This window comes from Colias philodice, chromosome 27, assembly GCF_061535455.1.
Source record: "Colias philodice isolate Cphi_HAF_F1 chromosome 27, ilColPhil1 Martin Lab GWU primary, whole genome shotgun sequence".
In the NCBI taxonomy this organism is placed as follows: domain Eukaryota; kingdom Metazoa; phylum Arthropoda; class Insecta; order Lepidoptera; family Pieridae; genus Colias; species Colias philodice.
This window is the reverse complement of record NC_143112.1, coordinates 2940842-2965350: the sequence shown is the minus strand read 5'-3', so window position 1 is coordinate 2965350 and position 24509 is coordinate 2940842. Positions and strand designations below refer to the sequence as shown.

General features: G+C 33.6%; 2 protein-coding genes and 1 long non-coding RNA gene across 4 annotated transcripts in view; 2 read left to right on the top strand and 1 right to left on the bottom strand.

Annotated features, from left to right (window-relative positions):
* igl (IQ calmodulin-binding domain containing protein igloo) overlaps positions 1 to 24509 on the bottom strand; it is a 547908-nt gene that overhangs the window by 330230 nt on the left and 193169 nt on the right. The window lies entirely within an intron of this gene.
* The window catches only part of LOC149476540 (uncharacterized), a 203568-nt gene that overhangs the window by 125208 nt on the left and 53851 nt on the right, over positions 1 to 24509 (top strand). The gene's annotated exons all lie outside the window — the stretch shown is intronic.
* Cbl (E3 ubiquitin-protein ligase CBL) overlaps positions 1 to 24509 on the top strand; it is an 87293-nt gene that overhangs the window by 14783 nt on the left and 48001 nt on the right. Inside the window, exon 1 of one of the 2 annotated variants that reach the window (XM_089711760.1) lies at positions 21579 to 21646. The exons of the other annotated variant lie outside the window; for it this stretch is intronic. Within the exon in view, the coding sequence (XP_089567886.1) occupies positions 21582 to 21646 (65 nt within the window). The 5' untranslated portion in view covers positions 21579 to 21581. Of the gene's footprint in view, positions 1 to 21578; positions 21647 to 24509 lie in introns of those variants that run through there. 2 annotated transcript variants of the gene reach the window in all.

The following is a 24509-nucleotide window of genomic DNA, read 5'->3' as shown; positions in this document are numbered from 1 at the left end:
TGATTTTAGGCCTGCAAAGCACCGAGGTTTTTTTGACTTGCCTATAATTAAAGGTTTCAGTTTTTCTGTGCCCGTAGAATTTGTACAAAACAGAATCGTAAGTCGTTCTTTGCTGTGCTTTCCTCCATGACATTTTTCATTTTTGAATGTTAATGTTTTGTCGGGAAGACATTTGAAGAATAGACCCGTTTCGTCAGCGTTAAAAACATCATTGGGATCATAATCTTTCACTACATTATGTAATTCAGATTTCCATTTCCATCCAACGCTCGCACTTTCGCCGTAATATATTTTTATAAAGGCTAAATCATGTCGTTTCTTAAAATTCTCTAACCAGCCATTGCTGGCTCTAAAATTTTTGATTTTCAGAGAATTAGCGAACTCTTGAGCTTTTTCTTTCAGTATGGGTCCACTTACACTGATGTTTTTGTTTCGCCACTGTTTGAACCACGTAAACAAACATTGATCTAAATTAGGGAATTCGGCAATTTTTCGTCTTTTACATTGAAGACTTTCTCCTGATTCTTGTTTCTTCAAGATTTCAGCTTCTTTTTTAATGATGATAGATAATGTACTCTCATGTATCCCAAACTGAGCCGCAACTTCTTTCCTTTTCAATCCATTTTTCACTGCTTCTATAGCTTTTAATTTATCAGCGTAGGTGAGGGTTGTTAGTTTTCTTTTTGGACTCATTTTAAGCCAGTTTTATCACACAGCAAGTAAAGCGATGTTTCCAGGACAACGATCAAAAACTTATGATGCAAGTAAGTCGTTGTCATAAAGCTAACCGCCGCAAAGCTTTGAAGAATTTCGATAAAGCAAACAATAGGTAATGTATTGTTTACGTTAACAATACATAGTAAACACGTGCAAGCAATAAATACCGAAACCTTTTGTTTTGACACTCTTTCAATAGTTATGACTCATTGACAAACAATTTCATCTTATAGAGGTTGTGGAAACATTTATTTAAGTTTCTGAGGGCCAATACAGAGATTATTTATTTAGTTATAGAGGTTGCGTATTTTAAGTTAAAGAGGTTTTGGGCTCATGATTATTAAATTAAATGAGTAGGTATAAATTATTAGGCAAGTTATTTTCACGACTTGTAAGTTGTAACCAAATGTTATTTAAAGCTTTATTTTGCGCTTCCGAACGAATATTTTCTTCTATTATTAAAGACCATTGTACCTACTTGGTAAAGACGTCATCACAATCCGAACTTGCGAAAAGTAAAAGATAATACGTACCAACAAAAAAATATTATTATTATTGTACTATACATTCTCGTTTCCTGACGTCAATGAAGTGAAAAAGGGAATAGGGCTGTCAATCGCACATTATTTATTATTTAATATCAGCCGTGCACGAAAATTTCAATACAATAAAGATATTTATAGAACAATGAATTTAAGCTCAATTGTGATATTTTTAACTTGATAAATTATTTTTAGCAAGGGAATATTGTAGGTTGTTTTGAATTTAAATTTCTAAGAACAGTTTCTAGTATGGATCTCTCGTTTGATGTAAATACTAAATATGTACATATAATACATATTCTTATTTAGATACCGAGAATTTAATATCTGTGTTTGTAGATATTCAATTTACAAATGGGAACGTTTTAATTTGTTTCATGCATAATATTTGATTAGGCTTAAGTTGTTACTTGCATTTCGTTCATACATTTTATCAGCCCTCTGGTTTCCATATCACAAGCGAAAGCTTAGTATGGGATCAGATCGAGCTGTGTGTGAAAATTGCCCTGAAATATTATTTTTATTTTAACTGACAGATCATAAACATAACATCTCAATAAGCCGTGCAACTTAATTAAAATAAACGAGGGCACTGAAAATAGTCAAGTAGATTCATGCATAATAATAACAACATGGGCAGTTACAACCCTGATCTAAATCCGTTTTGACGGCGGATGCGCCGAGCACCGGAACTCTTTACGTGGAAAGCCATTTTATATTGTCCCTTGCGTTCCACTCGATCAGGGTTTTCACGTGCCTGAAATAATAGCGGCAATTGGGTCATCTCGAATGTTCTAGAACAAATTGATTGATTGGAAAAAAAATGTGGTATTAAGGTGGATATAAGTGTAGTGAATTTGAAGATGAATTGACACAATTGATGCCATTTTATATTGTCTCTTGTGTTCCATACGATATGGTTTCCACGTGCCTGAAGCCCTGAGGCTTAGGCGGCAATTATTTCATCTCGAATGTTCTAGAAGGAATGGGTTGATTAGCATTGTTTTGAAGTGACTTTGGAGGAACTGATTATTTGATGCGTGATATGGTTATAGTAAACTATTTTTCATAGTGGGTAAATTTTAATCCCCTGCTACATATATCACATAGAATATTACATAACTGATTTTCTGTACTCAATCTTTTCCTGTTACTCAAAGCAGTATAATAGCAGACATAATATATATGAATGTCTGTAAGAGTATTTAAATAATACTAAAAATAAAGGCATGTTAATCTCAGGACAACGTACTCATAAATCATGACATTACGAGTCATTACTTGGTATTATGGCATTAATAATTACCTATATAACATTATTAGTTATTACACAGTATTAAAACCCGTTAGTTATAGAAAAAGTTCAGGATTATGGCTCCGCGTACCATCAACTTGTTCTCAGATGATAAAAATGTTACTTTTGCGTAATTCTAAATAACTGGAATGTTCTAGAAACCAATTATCCTATTTATAGGGCACCTGTTTTATTATCAATTTCTTCGAAATCTAAGTAAAGAACGGTGTTGACCTAATTAAGGAAAGTATTCCTTAGAAGGCTTATAAATCTTCACATAGTTAACAGTTAATCAATAAGTAACAAAATTAATTAAATAAATATACAAAAGATACCGTTTTCAGAACAAATTACAAGTTACAAAGATTCTTAAAGCTTCCCTGATTTCCGAACTTGTTATTACTTCTGTGTCTTGCTTTAGCTTCATTATATACTAGCTGTGCTCCTCGGTTTTACCCGCAGTGCTCCTGTTGGTCTTAGCGAGATGATATACAGCCTATAGCCTTCCTCGACAAATGGGCTATCTAACACCGAAAAAATTTTTCAAATCAGACCAGTAGTTCCCGAAATTAAATAAACTCTTCAGCTTTGTAATATTAGTATTAGTATAGATATGTACCTATCCTGTATAAATATCCTGTACAGATGTTAGTGTTTCATAAACACTATTTCGCTAAAATACCAGTTAAAATGCAATAAAAACGCCATTTCGTTTATATATTAAACGAAGGTGTCTTCACTTCAATTTCAGCGTGGAATATTTTATTTCGTTACTGCGGGTAGATTGTCGGAAGGGTGGAAAATTGAGTTTGCTCGGGTTTTATTTGATAGAAATAACTATAACGTATGTTGGCTTTGTGCCGGTGGCTTTGCTTGGGGAGTTTTTTATACTGTATTATTTTAAACTAGGGATAGGAAAAAATTGTTTGTATGTACGTATGTTTAAATTTTCCAGGAATAATGTGAATTCAGGCCATTCGGCCATGACTTATGAATTAAAGTAGGTAAAGATGTAATTAAAAAAAAATATAAGAACCGTGAAATTGTTCACTTCCAGTTCAATACGCATTTATCGACTTAATCTGTTTATTATTCAAATAATATTTTAAGTATAGGAAATACCAATAAATCAATTATTCTAACTATTCTAACGTAAATTGGCACCTTAGGCGTTTAATTTAGATTTGATTGCAAATTTTCAGAATAATAAAGCACAAATTAATGTTCGAAGCTTTGAAAAGTTTCAATATATCAAAAGCCAAAGCACAAATGCTACAAATTGGCCATCACAAGTGATATCTTTAGAATTTTATTAACTGGCGCCTAATAGAAAGGGATTCAATAACATCGATTGTGCTCGAATTGTTCCGGCGATGAACCGGTTTTTAGGTAAAGGCCTCTTCACATGTGACTTGAGGGAATTAGGTAATGTTAGTAATTAGTATAGTTGGTGTAGGTCTGGTCTTGTCGATTTTTCATTAGGTTATGTGTTAGTAGGTAGGATAGTTATTTTGGCAGAGTTCTTGTAGAATAGTGAACACTTTGATTTCTGTTTCTGTATCTAGCAGGAAATAGATTGTTATTTTTGTAGACTTTTTGTGTGAATATAGTGAACGGATTACTATAGTATTAAGAATAGTTACTAGATGTAATACTTGGTTGTGCAAATTGTAGATTTTAAATTAAAAATATGTAACAGAATAAAACAAAATGCTATAATAAGCAAAACTAATTATGCTCGTCAAAATTTGTTTAATTAAGGGTTGGTAAACTTCCTAAAGCAATAATTTCGTGTCGTGTGTCTCTATCCCATATTAGATTAATTACAACATGGAACTCTAAATAAAGTTGTCTAATCAGATTTAGCAATTCACACAGGAATACACATTTGTGTGTCGAGTTTTGTAACAGATGATTATAGTTATCTTGTTCTTTTCTCAATGGGAGCAATCTGTTTTCTGTAGATACCATATTAGTGTGTGACGTCAATTGACAACATCATAATATTAGATACATTCAACTTTTGCTTTGCTGTCATCAAAAAATAAACTGATACCTATGCATTAATTTATATTACAGTGGGTTGAACTTTTCATTTTGTTACCTCTCATCTGCGTTCTATTGCACGTAGCACGATGAAGCATACATTCGACAAAACTGCATTGCAATACGACCATATCATAACCTACGTATCATTGCGATAAGTGGATACACTCTAAAATGCGCACGAACAACTGCTTAATATATTTGTTTGCAAACATAGTATCTATTGCTTACACGATAATTGAGCTAGCGAACGGCAAGTGTGAAAGCAGTCTAACCGTGCGTCGCGGTAATCCAATCGTGAACGGTTAAATGTCAACCTCTCAATACCTTGGCATTTGTGATCGTCCAGCCGAATGGAAAATTGGTTTTCGATGTACCGAACTGGAGTAGGTACCGTGTGGCGATGAAACTTGAAAGAGAAAGAAATAATAGCTTTAAACGATAGACTAAAACGCTTTCAAATTGTCCGAACTAGACAGGATTTAAATGGGACCGCAAGGGAGGCACCAGTTTTCAAATAAAACAGATTATTCAAAATCAGTTCTAGCAAAGTTTTCAAATGTTTAAAAAATAAAAGAAAGATATTTACTCCATCATCGGAAAATACGAAACAAAGAAAAATAAAGTTACAATTTAAAAACTGAAAGAAAATATAGATATATGTATGAAAAGTGTGTGCCACCACGCAGGAAATCTGTGCTCTGCTTTAAGCGCTTGATTTATAGTGTTTCCCGAATGTTTGAACTTTGCTTGCGGTCACTGATGAATGTAGGTTTTAATGGACTTTTAATTCCTGTGGAAATGAAAGGAAAGGAGCGGAATGAAGGTGAGCGAGACACGCTTGAATTGAAGATTATTGGTTATTGATGGGTTTTGAATTGTCTTGGCAAAAGAAGCGATGTTAATGGCTTTATAGTCTTTGTTTGAAGTTTCACGTGAAACCGTTTACCAAGGTCGTAATATCCTAGAAATAATTGTGCTCCATGAAACAAAAATATAAGTATGACTTGGGTAGTTGTAGGTAGGTATTAATACAAGTCACAAGTGTTCTTCATAGGTACAGTAAGTATATTAGACACAGTTTCTTTCATAACATATTATAAGAGACAGTTCTTACATTTCATAGTCCAATATAAATTCAAGTACATTTTTAGGAACGACTGCTGTCATGTTACATCCTTTTGAAAAGGTTATTCGTTCTTCTGGCAATTTCCTCAGTGCTTTATATTCTACAACTGTAAATTCTAAACGGGCAATTCGTTGTACATTAGTAATGGCAGAAACGTCAAAACTTCCAGCAATGATCGTTTTTAAATAGGAACAGAGTCATATCCATCATCATTATCTCATTGTCCTTGTTCCGCTGGATAGGTCAATATAATTTGTGTTTTTATTTCGTTCTTAAATCAGTTAATATCCTATTAATCTAGTCATAAAATGGTTTGTAAAATTAGTTTTATTTTAAAATTTTCACGTTGTATACCAAGATTCTACGTATACGTTTTATTTGAAAGTATCGCCCCAATTTTTAAATTTGAAGCTCGTGTTTTCACTTCTCTTTTTATTAAATGACACTTATTGATTGATCACAGAAACATATTCTTTATCAGTTGATATCACCACGATTTCGATCCCCAAAATCCTAAAATTATAAACCGTCTACGTCAGACCATCACTTCGCAACAAATGAATTCTCATAAACCGGCTACGTAACATTACCACTTCGCAACAAATTGTGTACCAACACAAATAGCAATAGGTTGCTATACTTGCAATATATAATAGCGACGATATCGACATATCTCATCACAAAAAAGCGCGCGTCACACCGGCAGCGGGTCCCCGGCGTGCGAGATCAATGCACCCTCAAGGATGCTGGACGCTTTGGCGTATGACATCAACGGTCCATCGAGACGCGTTATCCCGAGTTATTAATACGTGGATTATTTTTTGTTACTGCATTTATAGGTTTAGTTATAGGGTCGTTTTTGATATTGGAAATGTGGGTAGTTGTATAATTGAATGCTGTCATATATACCTATAGGATCGGTGATCGGTGATCGGTAACAACTAACAAATGATTAATTTGTTATTGGAAATGTGGGTAGTTGTATAATTGAGTGCTTTCAATGGTTGTTTTGATTAGGTTCGTTAGGTTTCGCTGTTCTGGATTGTCAATTCGTATTGTTAATAAGAAAGGCCGTATATTCTTGTATATTTACATCGATTAAATTATTCTTTTACTATCGTAATTATAAATACAGAGGATAAAATCTTCTAGAGGTTTGAATTTCTTCCTAGCAATTTACCATATTATTGTAAAAGTGTTGTTTACTAACTATACGAACACGTACATTGTATAGTAATAGTAATGGCCGCGACGAGGACAGGATTAACTTATTAATTAGATTTGAATTCACTCGAGCATAAAAATACTGCTGCGTAGCATGAGTCAGAGAACTCTCAAATCGCAACGTACCAATTTGTGTTTATTATATAATTTCGCTCGCATTGTTTAATCCGCGATATTCAATTTGTGAATCATCGTATTCAATAAATTGCAATTGTCAGCAGTGAGGCAACCGAGTGAACTTGAACCTGAAACGATATCGTCGGAACAGCGACTGTATTACCCATGTTTTAAGGCTCTCTATCCAATGCAGTTGAATTTCAGCCCTTGAGTTTCACGCCATTGTCGATTCATTCTTATTTCCCGTCATACTTTCTTGAATGGAATTTATTTTCGTCCCCTTTATGGCCAGTTTTACGCGACCCATTGGATGTGTGCCAGAGTTTCATATAACTAAATATAGCTGATATGATTGTTCGTAATAACGTTGCTATCACTAGAGCGTTGTAGACAATGTTTCCACTGCGTATGATAAATGCGGAGGGGAAAAGTTTTCGATGTTATTTTTGTAGTGCCTTGTTCCGCCGTGACTCGGTTGACCCGGTCGGAAAATGTATTGCCATATCACTGGGTAAAGATGTAGCTTTCTGATGGTAAAATGTTTTTGAATTTGGTCGAGTAGTTTTTGTGATATAAATAAAAATAAGTAGGAGCATACGTTGATACGTAATAGGTAGGTATGTACAAATGAATAATTTAGTAATTGTACATATTAAACAGATAGACACAGCTTTCTTTTATTTTTTCTTATTACTGCGTAGTGTTATGTTGTTATAATGATGAGGAAAATACAAAAATAGAGACCAGGAAAAGTACAAGTTCGTGTCTGGGATAAAATAACTTTGATACGGAAGCACCATATAGTGATGTAGATAATTAGTAAACAATGTATCTATGTATTAGGATAGAAAATAAAATGTTTGTTATTATTTCGGAATTTATGTGCGGTACATTTTGTTTATCCAAATTGTTTCAGAATCTTCATTGAGATATAATTATATCTCACTGAAAATAAGAAGAATCAAAGTTAAATATAAATTTATAAATATAAATTTAATTTATAATTTAATTTATTAAATATAAATCGAAGTAATGTTTCTTTGCTTACCACAATTTTTCTCAATTGTTTTGAAAGACAAGACATTAAACGGTAATCATTTTAAATAATTAATTTCTTTAGTTGCACTGACTCATAATGATTTCCGTTTTTGGGAATCTTAAATTAAATTGCGTTTTCGAACGAAAATTCTGAAACACATATTTTTCCAGAGAGATTTGTGAAACTCCTTTCCAGCGAAACAAATTCGTGAGACGTTACTCGGAATAACATGTTTCGCTTTCTTTATGAGAAAATTTTACTTCGAGGAAATTGATTTACGAATATCTGAAGAAGCGGTGCTTCTGTTTTGTAACTGATACGTTCTACGAATAATTTAATTTCTATCTGTTAAAACTAGAATATAACGTTGTAGGAAAATAACATGATTTGCTTGTTCCGCTTTACTTGGAAATTCTGTTTATCAAAACATTTTTGTTGTTGTTAGGAACGTTTCAAAACACACGTGCTGCGAAACATTCTTTTTTCAAATTCGAAAAAAAGAACGAATCAGCCAGTACTGATCGTTGACAGTTCGTAGTAAAAATTCTGGATGAAAAAGAACGCTTATTTTTTTATTAGTAAAAAGAAAAGCCAGCCAGTACGGTCTATCGTTGTCAGAAAAAACTCTTTGGATGAAAAATTAATAAGCTGCTAGGCGTATCAGCGTATGACTTAGGTATATGAGTATATCGTCTTTAAATGTTGATTGATTCGATGTTATTTTCCCCTGAAGGCCGTAACCGTCTAATAAACAAGACGACGGGATTGCGATACTAGGTAAGTAGGTATACTATATTATATATAGATATACAGGGTGTCCCAACTCCCACTATTGGTATACTAAGCGCGAAGGGACTTGTAGTTTTGCATACACTGATCACGAAAAAAATACTTAAACAACAAAATTACGCCAAAAATTTTTTGCTTAATTTTTCCTGAAAATTCATGTTTTCTTCTCTAGCTTCGCGCAGCCGGCATATACCGCTTCGCTTATGTGAGCATTTCGTCTATGAAAACATAATCTTAAACGATAGCTCACGTGCTGGTGGCAAAGTTGAGCGGGTTGCTTGTTAGGGGTGTACACATAGAGTTTTAAGAATTCATCTATTTGTCAAAAAAATTCGTCTGGAATTTTATAAGTAATTTTTACATACTCAGCGTATGCAAAAATATAACCTCCTTGGGGCTTAGTATACCGTTGCTGGGACACCCTGTATATATTCGCCCTTGGCGCGACTTTCGTCATGCGTCCATTATTTATGAATGACTATAGTATAAACAGTTTCATTGATGGAGCCGGTGGGCGTGTCCTATGTATTTATAGACGCGTATTGGATACTGTCCACACGATGTTGTTGGCTTTGACTATAAATACCGGCTGACCTCCGGTGGGAAGGTTGGGTGCGTGCGTTTTTGGATTTTAAATCGGATGTTGATATTTTATTTATTTATTTGTGTCAATGTATTCTGAATGATGCATACGAATGTACTAACTGAATGAAATGAATACGTTCGCCAAGATTTTCTAAAGAAAATATGACAGGTCCTTTTTTGCGAGAACATTTTCAGCCGTATGCGGAATATACGTTATAGTTGCCGTTTCGTCGTGTGGTTTGTTTTAAATGACGGATTAAAATAACACTAACATTATAATTTATAATGAATAAATTCTGAAACCAGTAGGTAAGTAGTTATTTTATAAACGGTGATTAGATCGTTTCTGCGTAAAGAAGTAAGAAAGAAAATTATTAGTTAATCGATAAAGTCGTGAACTCATTACCGCTTTAGTCTTTCAATAGTATAATTTCAATAATATGATTAAATAATATGATTTTGACTGACCGGTTGGCTTAGTTGGTAGTGGCCCTGCCTTCCAAGCCAGAGGTCGTGGGTTCGATTCCCACCCGGGGCAAATATTTGTGTGATGAACATAGATGTTTGCTCTGTGTCTGGGTGTTAATTATCTATATAAGTATTTATTTTAAATTATATATGTGTGTTTATCAGCCATTTGGTTTCCATAACACAAGCGAAAGCTTAGTATGGGATCAGATCGTGCCGTGTGTGAAAATTGTCCTGAAAAAAATTATTTATTTATAGTAAAGGAACCTTAAGTTCTTTGCTTTATCTCACTACCAAATGACTCCAATCACTTACACAGCAAAACCACAGTATTACAATATTATTTCCTACAGTAAGGAATCGCCTTTGATGTCGCGCGATGCCGCCGCCAGCGTAGGTACTTACGCTGCCACACGAAAATACGCTAGGGTTGCAACAAATGGGAAATAAAACAATTTTGATTATTAATATTATGATGAAATCATTTATTCATATGTACATTCAAAATAATTGCGATTATTAAATCTGATGTAATTATTTGTTCATAAATATATAATTACAGATATTGCACTGCTAAATATTATTTACGTGGACACTTTATTTTTGGATGTTCTTAATTGTATATTATACCATTTAACTAAGTAATGCATTCGCATTGGGATGTACAATCTGATTAGAAAATAATGAGGACAACATATACATAGCTTTGATTTTAATTCAACAGATACAATTAATACAATCTTTCTGAAATATTGTTTCCTTCTGGGATTTCAATGTAGATTTACATCCGTAAACGGAACAGTTTTTGCGCGTCATAATAGAATATGTAAATACCTATGTATAATAAAATTATTACACAAAAAATACGACTGCGTCGTCCTTTCGCGATAGTTAATGCAAACTCAGCGTGATTGCATTAAGCGGCCCGCGTCGCCCGACCCCCCGCCAGTCCCCCTCCGTTTCTCTGCACAAGTACATTCGTCGCCATACTGTAGGATGGTAATACTGTGGCAAAACTATAAAGCCAAACTAACTTATCACCGCCTCAAAAGAAAACTTACATTGGTTTATTCATCGACAGAGAAATAAACAGTTGTACGTCATATCCGTAAGACCGTAACAAACAGTGGATGCGAAAGTTCGTGGAAATTATATTTCGCCAATCCGTTGATATACACAGTCTGGCGGGATCACGGGTGGCCGAGTGCTCAGGCGTCGGCCCGGATTCCGGAATGGCGAAAGACTGGTTCGAATCCAGCCTCGTGATCGATTTTTTTCTATTCTTTAAAAATGTATATTTATAAAGCATTTCAATGCTATAAAAAATGAATATCGAATTCAGGTGTATAGGTTATTAGCGAGAGAGCGGCAAGAAATGGCTAATTGGCCGGACTTTACGTTGTCTCTTGTCGCTCACGATATGATAGCTGAATCACGCCATTTTACTATGATGCGTGCGATTCTATGCCTTTATTGAAGATCAAATGTTGTGTTGGTAATGTATATATATATACCAAGTACCAACTTATATACCTTTTTCCTTATACCAGTGGCTAAATATGTTAATTTGTAATTTCCTCTCAATATCAGTGTTGGTTAGGTAGATGGGTTGATAAGTCTGTAAATAAAATATAGGGTCTCTTGCACCTACGCATTTTATGCTACTTTTTAATATATTTATATCTACAGTTATAATAATATTATAAACAGGAAGTATTTTATTGTTTGAAGATTAGATATTGCCTACGTGTTCAATCATACTTAATTAGTCATTTTACTTTTATATCTTAAGCTTTTATTAATCCAATATACTTACTTACCACTAGTTGTTTTTCTTCTAATTTTGCATTAACAGGCCGGTTCAAAAGTTGCGGTTGGTCAGTTTAATTATTAAAATAAAATTAACATGAAGTAGAATTTTTTTAACACATGCAAATGGTGTTACAATTTATTTAAAATAGATTTAAAAAAGTATGTATCGGCCGTCATACATATTATGTTCTCATAAGCATCATTTGTTGGACCAACGTTGCCCATTGTTAAGAGGGCTCTTATTTATATCGGTACAAATATTGTAGGTACTTTCCTTAAAATAATAACAATATGAATAAGTTCCGGCGTTGTTTAATTAATTGCCATTTATTATCGCTTTTATCGGATTATTCGTTTACATCATATCCTGAATGAAAGTTATCTCTCGTATATCCGGTTGTAGACATGTTGCGGAAAATTGTTAATGGCAATATAAAATTATCGATTTTTATCGATATAGTGAATGATACATCACTCGCGTTATCGTATTCGAGATTTCATTCATAAAACTGCGGCTATAACACGCTTTTATTGGCTTCACCTGTATGTTTGTATTTAATCTTTAGACTCGATTTTGACCCACATTAAACGGACAGATTTAATTCAAATTTTGCTTATCAAGGATCGGGCAATATAATAATTTCATGAGTTTAAGCGTGTTTTTAAGCTATTGGCCTTGAGCGCGGGGACCGAATCCAGAAATTCCGTAACGAAAAAACCTCACGCTCCCCACTCCATCGGGCGCGGAGGTGTGGCTTGAAGGCATAGCATGCAATAGCTTTACCGCGGCAGTCCCCGAGTGCCACACGTCTTTTTTTAACTAAGTAGGTGTATTAATTATTTGATGTAGGGTCAAGGACGTTTAGGAAGAGGAAATATTATTTTAAGGTCGGAAATATTACTATAAATACGATTATGGTAAGAAGCTTTTCAAAATGCTATTTGTTTGCGATGAGACAAAACATCTCGAAGTGAACCTAGGTGATGATCATAATACCATTTTCGTTAATAAGTGTATGAATTAATTTATTGCAATGCTTTTTCGTTTAATTACACTTTTTCATACTCTATAGATAATAAATTATACTTATTTCAATCGAGTTTAGTTTGGTTTATTCCAACTTTTGGGAATGTAACAAAGACGCAGTAGGTATATATGTGTTAGACCGTACTTATTTATTAAGTTTTTTAATAAACAATTATATTCTAAGAAATGAGTTTAAAAAAGTAGTAGCACAGTCTACGCATTGATAAAACTAGAGAATTATGACGTAGAAAAAAATTGATTATTATCATACGATTGTCAAGGAAATCGTTGATAATAGATAAAAGGTGCGTACTTGATAATTTTCATTTAAATACTGATTACACGTGTCTTATTTTTTACGATTTACCTTGCCCTTGATTTTGCGAAAAAATAATGTGGGTAGGCGTACCGTTTATAGCGAGGTGGGTGCTCTAACTAATAAAAGTAAATGTTATTATTTCTGAATGGAATATTTGGATAGTAATCCGATTGCTGGACGGAGATTTTTACTTTATAAATGAGAATTTAGCTATAGGTGTTAAAACAGAGGTTGGTTGTTAGATTTACAAAATACAAACGTCTCATCTCATAAATAAGGGATCATTTTACCACTTGCTCAAATAAGGTCTGATTTTTTCAATCCATGGTTAAAATTAATACGTCGAATAACGTATTATGTACATTAAAAAATGTATTCTTATTGCCTAAACTCTTTGACAGTTTACAGATGACATTTTAATATTATGTTGTAGGTGTAGTACTTTATTGGACGGGTAAGTTTTAACTTTTAACCAAGAATTGAAAAATCGGCCTAAAAGTGTTCAATAGACTATATGTCATTTTAATTGAAAGATAAGCTAAACAGAAGTTGTGAAACCAACCATAAAGCTCTAATATACTGCATGTGAATGTTTTTTGTGGGATTTAGATTTCATAATAATATTTTTTATACAATTGTAATGCTTTGTCATTAACTTCTCACAATGAATATTCATGTGATAAGGGTTATGCTCATTAGGTTCGGTTTATAATTGAACTAATTGAACAATTATTATTATAATTAACTCAGCTTATTAAAGGCATTTGTTTTGAAAACAAGAGAATAAATTAAATTGAAGAAATTGAATCAATATTTTATGAAATAATGAAGTGACCTACCCCGTTGCTTGCTCTGACATAAAAAAAAACTAAGTACTTACCTAGGTTTGTTCATTCTACCTACACAAATTTCATAGAGATCCGATCAGCTGCTTTTACGAGAAAAACTAACAAACATCCATACATCGTTAAATACTTTCGCGTTTATAATATAAGAAGGTTTTCACAGCGGCCATCTATTTTAGCAAGTACTTTCCGCAACTCTGCATTGATAGAAAAGAACTTACACTATGACACACGGAGCAAGGTCGTACTTATCGTAAATCGCTGATGGTTTCCGCTCAACAACTTTGTGTATGACGACGCGTGGGAGACGCTGGTTATTTACGTCCCTTCCTGTAGGTTGTGATCACGCTAATAAAGCGAGAGCGGTAGCGAATATGGAAATCACGTATATGTAGTTCAGAATGAAATGTTTTGTGTAATAAAGTAGCTATGGACGTATTCTTCTAAGTTTTGTGTTAGCACCTATAGACGTATTCTTAGTTACACTTCTAACTGCTCGTCCTGGCTTCGCCTGGATAAACTCGTGACCATGATATCTTAATTGTAAACATGACATAAACGATTCAAGGTAAAGGAAAGCCAGTATTGCACATTTGAAAGTATAAAGTATTCGGAATTATAATACAATGTTTCCTAAATATATTTTATTGTATGTTCTTTACAATAACCACATAATATCGTTTTCCGCTATCGCATCCGCTTCTATGTGATGGCTACTATTACCGATGTTTTTCCGTTACAAGGGATTGAACACGGATCGGTAATCTGATTATTGCTTAATACGGGACGTGCTTGTGATTTGTGAATGATTTGACCTTTAACATTGGACTAATATCTAACAAAAGAATAACATTGCATTTTGCTGTTTTACGTAAACGAAAGCCAGTATTGCATATATGAAATATAAAGTATTCGGAATTATAATACAATGTTTCCTAGCTATATTTTATTGTGTGCTATTTACAATAACGTCATATAATAACGCTATCCGCTATCGCTTCTGCTCCTATGTGACTGCGGCTTCTATTACCGATGTTTTTCCGTTACAAGCGATTGAACACGGATTGGTGAATCTGATTATTGCTTAATACGAGACGTGCTTGTGAATGATTTAACCTTTAACATTGGCTTACTAGATTTGTTTATACCGATAGTTAGGTGCAGTTTGTAGGGTAAAGTCTCTATGGAGTATAGAAGGTACGAGTATCTACTAAGGTACAGACATATTGATGTAATAAATTTGTTATTGAAAAAAGTGTGATCGCATTTTGCAATCGATTGTTTATCTCAACTATTGTGGTGGACTGAAAAGGTTTTGATTCTTTGGACGGAAGTAAGTACCCTCATATGACATATCCCCCTTTTAACTATCTCTAGACACAAAATAATACCGTAAAATATCGCCGTTGCTTGAAAGAAAGACAAACAAATAAACATATTTTGAATTTATAATATCATTAGTAATTAGTTAGTAAGGATCGGTTATAGTAATAGATATACTATATTGACAGATTCACATATTTTCAAAGTTAAAAATACACTCAGACTCGTAGATGATATGTCCTTGGTGCGAATTGAGGAACAGCAGGAAGGTATAACTCATTAAGAGCAAACAAACACGCAATAAAATATTCACTATTTTCATTCAATTTATAAAGTGATTCAGCCGAAATGTGTGCGTCGTAAAAATTAATTAGGCCGTTCGGTGGATCGTATAGGTGAATCTATAAATATATCCTATACCTACGTGTTATAACTAAGTATAGATATAATAGCTATAAGGAAAGTAGAGGTAAAGTTAGTTGCTTGCAGGTAACTCAAATATGGCTAAGCGGTTTTCAATTATTATTTTTTTGCTTTGATAGAATTGTCTCAGCTTGAAGCGAACTGTTGGAATTTTGAAAAACTGACTACTTAAAGGAAAGTCGGAGTCGGGAGCAGTTGGTCAAAGACTTTCTTTATATTATAATTTGTTCTTGATACGAAAGTGTATTTATTTATCTATCGCGTCGCAACGGAGTGATTATATGTCATGGTTTTATATTTGGAGGTAGTTAAAAGGCTAGAGAACAAGCTACTCTGCTATAAAAAAAACATCTTATTTCCTTGGTAATTGGTTTTTGATTTCCCGAGCGAAGGCGGGGACAAATATAAAATAACTAGCAATAGTATAAAAACAGTTATTTTTCGCGATGCGAATTACAACCGGTCAAAGAACTTATGACCTTTGTTTAAGTATAAACTACGTGTTAACCTAACGGAAGGTGGTGTTAATGAATTTTTACTATTTGTCCTTTCTTGACCTTTTCGGTGACGTGGTTATTGTTTTATGGGTTGATTGAGGGTTTTTATTTAACTGATGATTATCTGTGCTTGATTTTTTTGTGTGTGAAAGTGATATTTTTTTCGACTGCTATGAATTGTTTGTTTTGGTAGTGTGTGTTGTGCTGTTGTTGCTAATAGATAAATGTTTCCTTTTCTTTCTTCTCTGGGGCCGTTCAAGTATTACGTAAGCACCAAGGGGGGGTGGGGGGGTCTCTGTTTTGCTTATTTTGGATGACATGGGGGGTGGGGGGGTCTAGATGATTATTACGTCATCGTTACTTATTTAAGTTTTTAGGGGATTCCCGCAAATAATACATATGCGTAGACACTCGCTGTCAATGTCATCGATAACTTAGAATCATGGATTCAGGTTTGGACTGAAGACTGTTAATGTGTTCCGAAAATATTCTTTATGTTAGTTATGTTCTTTATTTCTGATTATATTTTTTTTGTCATTTACTCTATGTTTATCAGTTAAAACTTAAACCTAATATTTTCATGTATTTTCCTATTTTAAAAATAACAATATAAAAAAACATTTACATATTACTAAAAATGTTTACGTAAGCATAGGGGGAGGGGGTAAGTGCTTTGCTTACTTTTGATGACAAGGGGGGCGGGGGGGTAAAAAATGGTAAGAAATCTGCTCACGTAATACTTGAACGGCCCCTCTCTTGTGGTATTGTAGGAATTGCGTTTTAATTATAATCTAGTGTTTTGCAGTTTAATATAAAATTGGCCATCACTTATCTGCGTAAAATTAAAAAAAATATAGATATTTTTATATTTATTGCAACGGTAATTTTTGCCATTGATTTAGTGACGAATCGACTCTTCAATTACGAAAAGACGAAGACGAACTCAAGAGAGTTTTAAAATATGCACTTGGGTACCTTCTCAATAGTGCTTGCAAATACTGTGTTAAATAATATTTTACCGTGCATTCTGTACATAGGTACAAATTACGTATTTCTAATTGCTAGGTATATTTAAATACGTTTTATGTTCTAACAGCGTTAACACTTAAACAAATTACTTAACTGTGTATAATTTGCATATGCAATCGTGTAGACAATCTGCTGAAATAACGGTTGAAAATGTCGAGTTTAATGAATGCACCGTTTGCAAAGAAAAGTTTAATTTTAGGCTTCAAAAACGTTCAGTTTAAAGTGAAAATGTTAGTGAATATGTACTGATGAATTAAAGCGTTTTTTGAGTGTAAAAGCAAAGATAACGAATGTATTTTCAAATGTGTATTATGAATACAAAGTGCACTATTTCTTTCACATTTCCATCAATTCAATTGTATATCCGACTATTTTTCTAGTATTCCGACTATTTTGGTGGTTGTTTTTTTACTCTTTAAATAAAAATTAAAAAAAAAGACGTGTGGCACTCGGGGACTGCCGCGGTAAAGCTATTGCATGCTATGCCTTCAAGCCACACCTCCGCGCCCGTCGGAGTGGGGAGCGTGAGGTTTTTTCGTTACGCAATTTCTGGATTCGGTCCCCGCGCTCAAGGCCCGCGATAGAAGCTATGCAATAGCTTAAAACAACCACCGTATCTGTTGTAGGAATGCAATTCTCCCACCACTTTCATTCCCATACTATTTTCTTCACAAATGACCGTTGAAAAGAAAGGTTAAACGTACACAAAACAAAAACAAACACACACACACGCGATTATGAGCGTGACTAATGCTAAGCCATTTGTGATGAAGCGTTGACCTCGTGGGAGGCGAGTGAATGAATTTTTGCCCAATACCTTGTGTATTGTAAATGATGTATTTACTAGATTGTAATGAAGATAAAGGAGGGAGATTTTATGTGTGTATTGATGTGTAGATAATATAAATAATTGTTATACGATGGTAGGAGTGTTTTCATAGATAGGTAGTTGAATTTAGTCTTATTAGTTATCATCTACACTAAATTATTAGTAGAAATTTGCTAAAAATCAGAATGGAACCTACCTACCAACCTGCCTACCTATAAGAGAATACGTATTTCTTAACCAAGATAAAAAATTGCGATTTGCTTTAAATGTTAGAGTAGGAACCGCACTTAAGTATAGTCTATACCTATTCAATTAACTAAAACGGTTCAATACAAACTTTAACTCAATTGTAAACGTTTACAAGACGTGTTTACATACAGTAATCTTCTTAAAATTACCATCGATATAAGACTTAATAGTCTCATTGTTATACATTTAAAAGTGAACGAGATTGGTATAAGACAATAATCTCTCATAGACCTTGAACCTGTCTCTAACTATAATCTAAGTTCTTGATATATCGACACACGAGCAATGTGCAGGACGTATGTCGGGCAAAAAGCGAAAAGCAGACCGGTAATGGTTGGGCTTGTTAGACGGTGTCCACAGTGGAATAGGATTCTTAAGATTTTTCTTCATTTATTTCATTACATATAGACAAAGATTTACAAGTAAAAGAGTCGTTTTATAGATTTTAAAGGACATTTCTCAAAGCGCCATTTATTTAGGTAACTGTGTGAAAAGTAGATGATTGTTTATAGTTATTATTCGTTCCCTCAGTTGTTTGGTTAAACGTTTTGTAAAACGTTTACCTATAACGTATGTGATAACGTTATTTTATAATCAGGCAAATGTACTATTCGTCGTGATATTCACTTATAATACCACAAGAGCTTCAAAATTATCGGGTATTTTCCGATAGGTTCGTTGCAAACAAATGAAGGAGTCAAGTTTTTAGTCAAGGTTAAAAAATCACAAGCGCGAAGCGCGAGTGATTTTTCCTGAAAAACTTGACGACTTTATTTGTTTGTAGGGAACCTTGAGGGAAATGCCAGATAATTTTGAAGCTCGTGTGGTATTCGGGAGATTATTTTTCCGTCCCAAATGTCGGCCAACAATTTCACAATTGAATTGAACCTGTCAGTTTGACGTCAACGACCAGAGAAAATTTTCAAAAAATTATCAGTATAATACCATGTAGGTTGTACCACGTGACGTCGAATGGTGCAATTCTATTGGTCGATATTTGGGTCGGAAAAATAATCTATTTAAATTACTTTTGTATTTAATTTCAGTATTCAGGAAGAAAAACAAAACTTCGCAAGTTTAAAGTTCCGTCAATCCATTTGCGATTTATTGGGTTATTATAGATGATTCAAAAATAAATGAATTTTTGAACACTTGCGCCATGAACATAGGGCCACTTCATATTATAGAAATTAAAAAAAAGTAATAATTATCTGCAAACAATCAGATGCATAATTCAATAGTCATTGCATTACGTGAAAATAATAAATACCTGTACTGTAAGTACACATAGCTATACCTACTATCTATTGTTAATTTTTTTTTATAATTTCTTCGTTTTGTGTATTATCATGTGCCTAATAAACTTTTAAATTTCAGTTTCAATAAATGATTCTTTAAACCTAAAGTAATTATTGTGACTCTATAAACGCGCCCTATACGTCATCTGCGCGAGCGCAATGTGAACTCATCAGTCAATGTTTCCGTTTGGCGCGCAGTGATGTAGTGACGTACGTTTGGTTTTGTCGAACGGTGGAACGGAAATCATCTACAAAGGAAGATTTATTTATCAATGATTAATATAAAATTATTTGAAATTGTAATGCTATTACACATAGGTATTATTCGACTAGCTGCGCTTCGCGGTTTCATCCTCGTGGCTCCGCTCCTGTTGGTATTAGCCTAATGATATATAGCTATAGCTTTCCTCGATAAATGGGCTATATAAACACCGAAATAATTTTTCAAATCGGACCAGTAGTTCCTGAGATTAACACACAACAAACAAACAAACTCTTCAGCTTTATAATATTGGTATAGATAAGACTTCTTGTACACTTTACACTGTAACATACATACATACTGTAACAAACATAAAAGCGTGCATCCCACTTGAAATTTAAAATCCTGTATATTTCTATTCTAGAGAAAATTCTATTGAATCGGTGTAGCTTCTCAATACTTTATCTCTAGTTTACGCCAACGCTTCTCAAGGAGGCGTTATATAAATAGAAATCAAATCCTTTAATCAATAGTTGCAAAAGCGCAAAACATATTTACGTATTCTTTTTAGTAGCAAGATCTCAATCCTAGATCTCAAGATATAGTGGATAAACCGGTTCAACCCTTTTTATGTTGGACTCGTTAGCGCATGCTAAATAAAATTGCTGTATCTAGTTACTTATGGTGCATTTACATTATCGAGTTTCATATACGTCACTTGACGATTCTTATATAAGTGTCGTCACGAATGCATCTACTTGTTCGTCATTCGTATCGTCACTCGAGAGAACATTCTTAACTATACGAGTGTCGACACTTAGTTACTACCACTATGTTTTTAATCGAATGTGTAAAAGCACCATTAATTCTTACAGGATCGATAATCAATATAGTGGGTAGATGTAAGATCTTTCTAGAAAGGTGGTTACTATTATATGAAGTGTTTTGATAGTTCTGCCCACCTAGGGTTTAGTAATTGCGTTGTTTTGACTTTAAATAAATATGTATTGCTTCGTCTTAGTTTATTATAAGCATACGAATATTATGTTTGATTGAATAATAATTAAGATTTGGAAAGTGTTTTACAATTTTGAAGTATTCATCGATACACAAGTTAATCAATAATTTAATAACATAATAACGCTAAACTCTCGCATGCTCCACTTAGCAATGGGAGAAATGATCGCGTGATTTCTCAAATGGGACTCATGGAATATCTTATTCGCACAATTATGTAGCGGATACGTTCCCGGAATCACTTTATTGGTTCTCTAATTGTTCGCGTGTAAAAATGATATTATAAAAATATTGCTCATACCTGTAGGTGGTTTATTTAACAGTTGACACGTGATTTTTTCCCAGTTCGATTCTTGTTTAGTTTTGAATTGGGTTGACCCGGGACGAAAAAAATAAATTTAGTTTATGTTACTGGGAAAATTTGAATTTGAAATCTAAATCGTAACAAACAAACTAATTTTACTATTTATAGTATTAGTAGATATATACACAAGTTTTAGAAAAATTCAATTGAAAACTACTTTCAAAGTTTAAAGAACGATAATCATTAATTTTGAACAAATATGCAGCCAAATTAAGAAGTGATACATTCCTCTTACTCATATATAAATAATGCGACAATTTTAGGTAACATGTTTTACTAAATATAAGTCAAAGGTGCTCTTAACCTTTACCACAATATTATTACAATGGTTCGTCTTGCAGATATCTCGTATAACATTTTAACGAACCTCGTTATTTTCTCTTTTCAGGTAAAGGGGATGCAAGCGTCTATTATATACCTACATATTATGTATAATGATACCGGTTTAATTTCAACGAGGCGGTAAGTAAATATGCTCCTGTAAAATAGCTAGGAAATATGAGAATATTATACTTGGTTTCTTGATGGATTTACGGAAGAATATTTGAAAGACTGAGGAAGCCATTTGTAAGGTTTTGTTATGTTAATTGTAAAAAAGTATCTGATAATAAGATTTGTGAAGTGCTATTGCAATGTATTTTATAGATAGGAAAACTAATATATCTTCTTAGAAATGTACATACAAAGTTATTGTAGATTTATGTAGTAGCTGATGTGTGTGCGTAATGTGTATAGGTGTTTGTTAATTCGTTTCTCCAATTATTGGTTCATTAAGTCACATTGTGACAATGAAAAGCCCATTGCTTTTCATTTTCTATTCAATAAATCCATGTGTTTGATTCAAAACACGTTAACATATTTCTAAATTACCTTACAAACTGGATGTTATTGAATACTTTGCAACGAGCGAAGTCACTGGCAAACTACGATACCATATTTCTCAAGATATTGTTCAGTAGTTTCTAAATTTACTTTACAAAAGTGTTTTTATAACGACAACAGAAAGTTTTCGCCTCAAGCGCTGCATTGCAGTGGCTTTAATACTTTGAAAGCTTTTAAAGCGCTTAATGTTAATCGCTTTAACTGCTAACATTATTAAACGTCTATCGTCCTTTTAATTATTCGATTTCTTGTTCCGGGAATGTTATTTTTTCAATTGAAATCACGGGTACTGGGAAAATTGTTACTTGGTAATGGAAAAATGCTGTAGCGCTTGGAGTTGACAGGATTTATTGGTATTAACCTTTTACATAAATTATTTATTATAATCTTAGTGCTTATAATGACACTAGCTGTAACCCACGGTGTCACCTACGAAGTTATATAGCCTTACCTTCCCTAACCTTCTCCCATAAATGGTGTTAGATTCAAGGAAAAAAATTTTCTAATCGGATCAATAGTTCTTGAGTAATATCAGAAACTACTGGCTGGAAACGATTCGAAACAAACAAACAAAATGTTTAGATTTATCTACCTATATAATTAGTACCTACTAGACTACAGGCCCGTGTTGAAAAAATTATGGGTCATTTGACCCACCACGAGACCTATCTAGAACGATATAAGAGCATAAAATAATAAGATTCAGCACTATGATGTCACTTGTAAGCTGTCCACCTGAGTGCAGATGAGAATTCGAAGGTTCAGGTAGAGATTTTCTCCCCTTGTCTCCAAGATTTTTGTACGGCGTTGCGGAATAATTGATTAAAAGTAGTATAGAAATAGTATGACACAGATGCCGTACAAAATCAAATGACCAAATTTACCCCGGCAACTGTCGAAAAATAAAAATAAATTCCGACTTTGTGGACCACCATTTTTGTACGGCATCTGTGTCATACTATTTCTATACTGCTTATAAGCCATTATTCCGCAACGCCGTACAAAAATCATGGAGACAAGGGGAGAAAATCTCTACATGAACCTTCGAATTCTCATCTGCACTCAGGTGGACAGCTTACAAGTGACATCATAGTGCTGAATCTTATTATTTTATGCTCTTATATCGTTCTAGATAGGTCTCGTGGTGGGTCAAATGACCCATAATTTTTTCAAAACGGGCCTGTAGTCTATACCTATATAGCATAAATTAGTAGGTAAGTATGTAGTAAGGTAGTACTGTCTTATATGTAAGTTTTATCAAAACCTGTAATATTTAACACGCCTAAGACAAAACTTGAATAATGCTCATATCCATACTAATATTATAAATGCGAAAGTAACTCTGTCTGTCTGTCTGTTACTCAATCACGCCTGAACTACTGAACCAATTTGCATGAAATTTAGTATAGATATATTTTGATACCCGAGAAAGGACATAGGATAGGTTTTATCCCGGAAATCCTACGGGAACGGGTTTTTCTCTAAAAAAACCGTTCGGAAAACGCGGGCGGAAAGCTAGTTAATATATATTTATTAATAGCCAAGTTATATTTATTTATAGCACTCGTTCAATTGAATAAACAAATGTCGGATACACAAAGTCGTACCCACGAAAATTTCAACATCACAAGGGTTCTTGTTAGGCCTTCATTATCTTGCTTTTAGCATTTGAGATAATTTCCGAGAAATCTCTAAGTGCCGCAGGGGGCATTAGGTATACAAGATTTACACGCGGTTTCGCTTGCTTTGTAGTAAACTTAGGTAACAAATTATATACTTACACCTTTCTCAAGATCCACTCTATATGTAAAAAAACCTCATCAAAATACGTTGCGTAGTTTTATAGTTTTAAGCATACATAGGAACATAGGGATAGACAGACAGCGACTTCGTTTTATACTGTGACTCATTTTCACCCTGCGGTTTCGCCTGCTTTGTCGAAAACTTTAAAAATTAGATACTCACACCTTCCTCAAGAACCACTCTATCTATGAAAAAAAACTGCTTCAAAATCTGTTGCATAGTTTTAAAGCATTAAGCTTATAGAGACGGACAGACAGCGACAATGACTTTGTTTTACATATGTATAGGAGATACTTGTATGTAGCTTTCGGGTTGTTAAGGAAGATCAAAGGGAATTTGAATTGTTTTTGTGTATTCTTTTAGTGTTAAGGAAGGTGGATTTTTCACTTTTGGAAAAGTGGAAGTATGTATGTTTTTGGTTGTTTTTATTTTCTACATGTTGTCGACTTTAGTTTCATGGTTTACGTGTACCTATTGTGTTTACACAAACCTTTTTAAGTGAATTATTTTATTTATTATCAATCGATTACATTTGTAGAATTTGATTACATCTCATTATTCTATTTCGTAATAGAATATCATAAATTATATTAATCTTTACAAAATACTTTATTCTCTACTAGCTTTCCGCCCGCGGCTT